Source organism: Hydractinia symbiolongicarpus, chromosome 13, assembly GCF_029227915.1.
Source record: "Hydractinia symbiolongicarpus strain clone_291-10 chromosome 13, HSymV2.1, whole genome shotgun sequence".
Classification (NCBI taxonomy): domain Eukaryota; kingdom Metazoa; phylum Cnidaria; class Hydrozoa; order Anthoathecata; family Hydractiniidae; genus Hydractinia; species Hydractinia symbiolongicarpus.
Genome location: NC_079887.1, coordinates 17,160,097 through 17,168,308, shown reverse-complemented (window position 1 = coordinate 17,168,308; position 8,212 = coordinate 17,160,097). Strand labels below are relative to the sequence as shown.

The 8,212-nt window shown below is 39.3% G+C and overlaps 1 protein-coding gene across 1 annotated transcript; it reads right to left on the bottom strand.

Moving 5' to 3' along the window:
• Positions 1-1,550: 1,550 nt before the first annotated feature.
• On the bottom strand, positions 1,551-3,902 carry LOC130623147 (uncharacterized). Its single transcript, XM_057438636.1, has 2 exons — positions 3,421-3,902; positions 1,551-3,351 (listed from the first exon to the last, which is right to left on the bottom strand). The coding sequence occupies exons 1-2, from the start codon at positions 3,900-3,902 to the stop codon at positions 1,551-1,553; spliced, it is 2,283 nt and encodes a 760-aa protein (XP_057294619.1).
• Between the last annotated feature and the right edge of the window lie 4,310 nt (positions 3,903-8,212).

Genomic DNA, 8,212 nt, shown 5'->3' with positions numbered 1-8,212 from the left:
TCATTTTATTTATAAGTCGTGAGACTTACAAAATCACTTCTTTTTTTACATTAAGATAGATTATTAAGGATAGACCCTGTTTCTCTAGGATCTCCATAGTCTCTTTTATCCCCGTGAGTATGGCTTCAGGAGTGTTTAAATCTCTCTCGAAGTATCGCAGGAACTCCCTAAACGTCATGGGTTCTTTCTTTGGCGGGGCTATTCCAAGCTTCCTCTGTTGGCGGTACCTGCCGCAACTCTTCCCGGATGCTTTTTGTGTACTTCAACAATTTTTTCCACGGTCTCGGGTTGCTGTTGATTGATAATAATACTACACGCGCTGCTCATCTTTTTATTGCTCTTCATCAACCTTCTCTTCAACTACCTTGGACGTTGAAGGCTTGGTGTGATTAATCGTGTGCGCAGCAATAAGCAGAGGTGTCAATAGCTTTCCAAAAGCGGAATATACCAGTATCCCCAAGTCAGCCATACTATCCCTGATGATGGGGTCCTCCTCGATATCCGCCCTTAGACCTTCCGGACTATCGATAGACACCATGTTGCTGACAGCCTTGGTGTACATAGTGATGGCATGAGTTGATAGTGCCTTGGCAGTCTTTATACCCTTTTCCTCGATCTCACGCTGAACGAATTCAGTATGTATTTTATTGATCACCTCATCTGATGCTTTATCAAGGAAGGCTTCTGTACACTTTTTCGGTAGAAGGTGTACCTTGCTTTTACGTGCATCTTTCAAAGCCTGACGCTTGTTTTGCTCAAGCGCTTCTGCCGGGGTATCTTAGAAAATTTCAACTAATTTATACATCTTTATTATTAGTCTTTTGTACTTTAGATAACCGAAGATGATCAAGATATACGGGAGCAGTATAGCTATCAATAGCAGAGCTTCCGTCATTTATTTACCGCTAAACGATAATGACCTCTGGCGAGAGTTGTGATCTGGTCCGCTTGTACGATCCGTTTATCATCTGCCCTGGTGGGGGCCAGCTTGTTCACCTCCTGTGTATAAATTTTATGCCTCTTATTGTGGATACAAACCCATGTTTTGTATATATCGACATTATTCTCTACACAACGCTGATAGTCCTCGAAGGTAATAGATTTCTTTGTGACACACTTCTTCACACCCTTAGCCTTGCGATCACCACCCTCTTTCGTGAGACTCTTGTAGGCATACAGCTTGGCTCTCAAGGTGATGAATTCTGTCATGACCTTTCCGCTGAGTTCATCCTTCATTAGACTTACGACCTTTTTGTTTTTGCCAATGGGGAGAGGTCTGTTGTCATCTTTGCTATAGGCACCCGTGTCGAAACGTCTCTCGACATCATCGCCAATATCGCGATAAAAATTCTCCGTTCTGATGTAGTACACGAATGAATCCGTGTCCATGTAACAGATCCGCAGCTTGCTACCATACTTTGGCTGCATATAGTCGTAGTGGAAGTTGTACATGACGGTTTTTGACTGATCTAAAATAGCTTGACCAATATACACCGGCTTTATTCATCTTGATTCCCGTTCTACCCATTTCCACTCCCATGAGGTTCTCGCTAAAATAATTCCCACCCCTGAAGTTGCATGACGAGCTTCGTATAGGCAGCTTCATTCGTGACCAGCTTGATATTCCGGTGATTCCGAATATTCTCCATGGTTTTCCCAAAGACCGAGAGGTTCATAAGCTTATAAAAGTCCTTCTCGAACTGGTTTTTGGCGGCCGTTCTAAGCCTTGTGTTATGGTCTATATAGTGACGGAGCCATGGTTTTTGATTAAACTGGAAAACTCTGTGCACTTTCTTAAGCTCCAGCCCATGCTTTAAAGATTGATGAAGAGGCCCGATGTGTACCATGTACTTCCGCTTATGTTCGAGATTGGGTATCAGTTTCTCGACCCCGTGAACCACCTTTCGCTCTGGTGAGAATGGTAACTCGTTATGCTTGTCATGTAGGTTCTTTGGATAATCAATATCAACCTCCAAGATGCATCCATGCTTGTTGTCAGCGACCAATTTCTCGATCCTCTTCTCTGTAAAGGTCTCAACGTTCGACAGCCATTTAAACCCATGCGTGGGTAGATCTTGACGCATAGCCCAGCCATAAAGATTGTTGGCTTCAAGGTATTGCAAGTATGACGACACGGCCTCCGGGTCGTATTGGTTCCCCATATACTTGTTATTCGCTCTCGCATATCGGTGTGCAGCCTGGGTTATACCACCTGGAATACCCTTTTCAAACATCAGGAGCATGTCAGGACCTGTTAGCAACTCCAGCTTGATTTCTGTGTACTTGAGTGCTGCTCTCCATGCTAAGCCGGTTGCGCTGTAGAAGTGGGCGAGGTCGAGCTTGTAGTTCTTCTGGCACACTCCTCGAAAGCTCTGGAAGATGTCAGTCAATAGCAGGACGTCCGCGACGAGATATATATCATGATAGTCACCCATGTAGACCTCTGCTACTTTTGGATTGATTACATTCCAAACTTCTTGAGCGTGTTCGTAGTCGTTGTCACTGATTCCCTTCATATTCAACTTGCCATAGAAGGCCTCCTTGGGAGGTAGCTCCGTTTCCTTAAATCGTCGCCAGCTATCCATATACTCATAAGGAAAGATACCTTTCCTAAGCATCAGCCTGAATACATCATCTTCACTGAAGAAGAAACTCATAGCTGGTGCGTTTGCTTTTACCTGCTCCTTTTCTAACTGCTTCGTGGTACTAGAGTTGCAATTTTTACACCAAAAGCTTGCTACATACTCATCATCAATGTTCTTAAATTCCAAACATGTATCTGCGCACTGCTGGTATTTCATACCTGCCGTGTTCGTACCAATAAGGTTACTTGCCAATTTCTCCAAGCTTGATGCCATGAATCGACAGCTGTCGATGAATCTGATCTCGATCTTCTTATACGTTTCACCATCACCGTACCCCATGCCTGCAATGGGTACCTTGATTTTTACATTGAAGGAGATATATTTTTCAGTGTTTTCAGCGATGCAACCAATATCCTGGGTATCGTACTTCTCCCCCAATTCTCGAATGAATAAGTGGGCGTCGTACCCTGAAATATTGTGGAAGATCACTGGCACATGGCTGGGTATCTTGTAGTTGAAATTGCAGGTGTTATGCGCGGCACCTCTGTATAAACCCATGTAGTGACAGTGGTCTCGAACTTTGCAGTTCTCGGGGTCATCCTCGAAGGGTTTCATACAGATGTGGCATGTCTTTGCCGCTTCGCGCTCTCTTTGTAACACCTCCGTTAGCGGTAACATATCCTGCTGTGGGAAGGTGGAGTAGAGTCGTTTTACCTCGTCTTCTAGATGGTCAACGAACATTTTCACACAGTTTTTGCCACGATATCTATACAAGGGATCTGGTACATCCCCATATGCGAATGTACCTTACGTGCACCACCCACACGGTACGTGCCTATTCAACTTTTTCGTCTTGGTCTCCTTCGCATTCTCTTTCATTGGAATCAAAAAGCTCTCAAAATCTGCATAGATAGCGAAGGGTACTTTGAATTGCTGCTGACCATCCTTGTAGTACAGCAACTTTTCCTTTTCGGTTGGCATCGTGATCTTGACCGCTTCGTTGTCTTTGCAGTAGATATAGTGCTTGTCTCGCGATTCGATTGTTGGAAAGGCCTGCAGACAGTTCATACAAAAGTGCATCTTTGCATGATTTTTTGATTTGTCACTACCCAAGAGCCGTGAGAGGCTTTTGATGGCTATATAATGACTCTTTTTATCGTCTGTAAGGAGTAGCAGATTAACCTGTTTCTCGCGTCCATTGTGTGTAGATTGAAAGTCTTTCCCGTCACGTATAAAATATTCACCGTAATCTCTGGGTTGTTCTTCTCGAATATGGTGATATCTTTCATACTTGTTGGAAACTCGATGTCCTGCCATTTATACTGTTCCGTATAGGGTCTCAGCTTGCTGATTCTCTGTGGATCGCTGGTTATATCGTCATGATGTAGAGCAGCTATGATACTCCACTTAAAGCACTCTTCATCCGCGTTTTTCGGGTTAATGATAGCCTTCTTCGTGGCTATCCACTTAGGTGCTTTAGTATATGAGGAACCCCTCGTCAGTCGTAGCTTATGGAAGTCCACGTCGAGATGGAGGATGCGGCCGATGCTAAAGCCGCTTATTTCTCTTAGAAATGCGGAAGATGTCTAAAAGACGTCTTTTAGAGCTCTTTGTGCCGGCTGGGCATGATCATATCATTTTCTTGACCAGCAGTTTAAGCTGTACACAATAGAGGCAACGTGAAAGCAAGGTTCCATTGTTTTTTTATTGTGGATGGGTTGATGAGGTCATCAAAATTCAAATGACGCTTCCGTTTTATTTTTATCCTGACTCAGTGGATTTTTCCACGGGCTTTATCGACTAGTCTCTTATAATGATACGGACAGTGTGTCCGTTTGTCTGTGACAGGCAAAGTGGATGTCTTTATTTTCCTTTCATGTTGCCGAAATTTCCTTTGAAGTCTCCGAAAAAGTTATATCCATTTTGCTAGCGGGTTTACTTTGTTCACATCACGTGATCAAAATGGAGCAACTTGATTTGCTGAAATAAATTTAACGGCTTTCTTTACAAAAATGGTGTCCCTAGGCACCGAAATAAACAACAACAAAAGTCTTGAAAAAAGCGCAAAAAGTAATTCAGAGAAAAAAAAGTCCAAGAAGTGAAGTAAGAAGTGGTAGCTAGAGCTAGAAGTAAAGTAGTAAAGTTAGAAGTAGAGAATAAAGGTTAGAGTTTAAAGTGGATTTGAAATCACAAATAGTAAGAACTTTGATGTTTTCAAACGTTTAGTTTTTATGTCACTGGAGCAAGCAGCCTTGCATTTTCCAAGAAAAGCCTTAATTTCTTGAAGTTTTATATTTTAGCGCTTTTTTTTTAAAAAAAAACCTAGCCACCATGTTTGTTTACATTTTTTTGCATAATTGATGCTCCCCTGGCGCGTAACTAATGTGTTTGTCCTAAAATTTAAAATGCTACATAAAGCTGTTAGCTGACTAACAAACGGAAATCTTTGGTATGTTGTATGTTGAACTTACTGCTCACTGTAATGTTATTAAATTTACATTACTATTGTTTCTCTTTATATGTGTTTTACTAAGCATAAATAGCTAGCTTTAGTTTTAGCTAAGTGTTCCCAGTTTAAGTATATTTAACTGGGGGTCTTAGCACTGTTAGCTAGCTAATGTTAGCCTCCAATGCCTGCTCCCTCATCCCATGGCTAGCTTTGTTCTGACATCCTGTTTAACTTTCGTCAGCCTACATGTAAAATGCCAGGTTATTTTTACAGGGAGTTGTAGACATTTGATTGGAAATTTACACTTAATTTATGAGAGGATAAGAGGTTGTTTGTTTATGTTTTTGTTTGCGTTACAAACTGCTGTTTTTTAAAATTTGTGTAAACTTTTGTGGGAAAAAGACCACATGCAATATACTGAAAGAACAATTTTTTGTGGAATTGGACTACACTAAAGGCTGTTGTGTAAGCTAATGGCTTTTTCATATTTCGTATTAAACTTTTGTGGGGGAGAACTAAACTGTATGTGACTTCATTTTTGCTGGAAGAAAGTTCCATGGTTTCACGTTTTTGTTAAGAATTTTATAATTGTAGTATAGATGACTTGCTATAAGCTTTTTTACATTTTTTTCGGCAGGCAAATAGTTTTTTAACCAATCAGATCTATTAAAAAGAATTATTAGCCAATTGAATTGCTTTATTTTGCCTGCTAAAAAAATAAAAACAATTATAAAAAAAATATTTCAAGATAGCAAGTCATCTATATATTAACTGTGTTTTGATGATAAAAAATTAATAATTGTTCTGACAAAAACTTTTTTGTTTTTTATATTTTATGAAATGCCTGATTTTTCTATAATTTGGTGTGTTTCATAACCATTTTGTGGAAGATTTATGGACAATGACAATATAGAACATGCTAAATGAACTGATTTTTGTTGATTTGGGTGTGCTCTTCAAAAACCGATCTGTTTTACATTTTGTGAAAACTTTTGTGAGGATGGACCATTGCACTATGTTTTCCAAAAATAATATATCTTTGTTGATTCAAAATTTACTCCTTATTCTTTTTCACATTTTGTTTAAAATGGTTGGTAATGGTCACTGCAGATCATCATACAAAGAAAAAAGAATTGTGTTCTTAACCGGTCAATTTTTTACATTTTTTGTATATTTTTGGGGAACAGCATACAGTAGTATGCAACCGAATAAATGATTTTCCAGATATAATTTTGATGTTTTGGCACTTCTGATTGAAATATTAAAGGTTTTCAATGTAATCAAACGTAATCATTTTATACAATGTAAATATTTAAGATGTGTTGTTTGTGACTTTATTATTACTGTTGGTGTTGTACATGATTCTATACATTATTTTGATCAGCGTTTCAAGCTCTACACATTGGAAGCAATGTGTCAATAAAATTGAGGAAAAAAATATTGTGTATTGACGGGTCCTGGCACACGTCATCAAATACAAGTTACAATTCTCTTTTCCAATGTACTTCTCCCCAAGTGGATTTAACATTGCAAATTTTTAACAAAAAATGTTTTTTGTACTTTAGAGGACTTTACTGACGTCAACAAAATTTTAAAACTTTAAAACACTTATATCTCCTTATGCGTTTCTGAACACATATGATCCATCCTATATTTTTTTATCAGCGTTTCAATCTGTGCGCATAACAGGCAGCAGATAAACTACATTTTGCCAAAAAAATTTATATGCACTGCTGACGTTAGCATAACCTGCAAAACAACCTATAATCTTCTGTCTGAGTGGATTCTTTCACAGGCCTTATCGACTAGTCTCTATAATAATACGGAGACTGTGTGTGTCTGTCCGTAACAGGCAAAGTTGATATCGTCATTTTGCTTTGATGTCGCCGAAAAACTTGTGTCTAATATGTTAAATTTTGTGACGTTACGGCGCGACGTCAATCACACTATTTTAAAGACAATATCCTATATATTAAATTGATGAAGCCATTACAGTGCACTTAAAACTTAGAGGCTAAATAACTTGGAAACGAGGTGGTGACGTCAATGTTTTTTCACCGCGTGGGTAACTAGGGACCACCTGGGACCAATTTGGGTAAGTTTTGCAAACCTGGGTCCCCGAGTCCGTTTCGGAATGGACGTGTTGATGACGTTGTCAAAAAACCTTCAAGCCCTAATATCTCTGCAACCGTTTGTCAGAAGTACATGATCCTATATATTTTCTTGATCAGCGTTTCAAGATCTATACGATGAAGGCAATAGATATAGAAATTTCTAAAAAAAAATTTTTGGGTTTTGACGGGTCATTGCTTATGTCAGCAAAACTTTTAATCCCTGATTCTCCTTAGGCGTTTGTCGAGAACATATAATCCTGTACGTTATTTTGATTAGCGTTTCAACTTCTACACATTACGGACAAATAATAAACCAATTTTGCGAATTATTTATATCTGCACTGCACTGCTGACGTCGGCAAAAAATCTTAAACAACTTTTTTTTGTTGACCTTTCGCCTAAGTGGATTTCTCCACGGGCCTTATCGACTAGTCTCTTATGATAATACGGAGCGTGTGTCTGGGTGTCTGTAACAGGCAAAGTTGATATGCTTATTTTGTAGCCGAAAAATGCATGTCTAATATGTTAAATTTTCTGACGTTACGGCACGACGTCAATAACACTACTTTAACGTCAATATCCTATATTAAATAAATAAAGCCATTACAGTGCACCTTAAACTTTGAGGCCAAATAACTTGGAAACGAGGTGGTGACGTCAATGATTTTGCACCGCGTGGGTAACTAGGGACCACCTGGGACCAATTTGGGTAAGTTTCCCAAGCTTTGGTCCCCAAATTCGTTTCGGAATGAACGGGTTGATGACGTCATGATCCTATACATTTTCTTGATCAGCGTTTCAAGATCTGTACGATGAAGCAAAATTTGGGTTTTGACGGGCCATTGCTGACGTCAGCAAAATTTTTAAACTCTGATATCTCAAAAGTTCATGATCATATACATTTTCTTGATCAGCACTTTAAGCTCTACACAATATAGAGGCAACGTGGAACCAAAGTTCTAATTTTTTTGTGTGTGCATGGGTTGCTGGCGTCATCAAGATTCAAATGACGCTTCTTTTTCATTTTTTATTCTGCTTTAGTGGATTTTTTCACGGGCTTTGTC

Excerpts from the sequence above, each read along its gene's own strand:
- LOC130623147 (XM_057438636.1), bottom strand. The coding sequence starts at position 3,902 with ATGGCAGGACATCGAGTTTCCAACAAGTATGAAAGATATCACCATATT. Across the intron at positions 3,352-3,420 it reads AAGACGAAAAAGTTGAATAG|ATATCGTGGCAAAAACTGTG; the intron begins GCACGTACCGTG and ends TCCCTTGTATAG.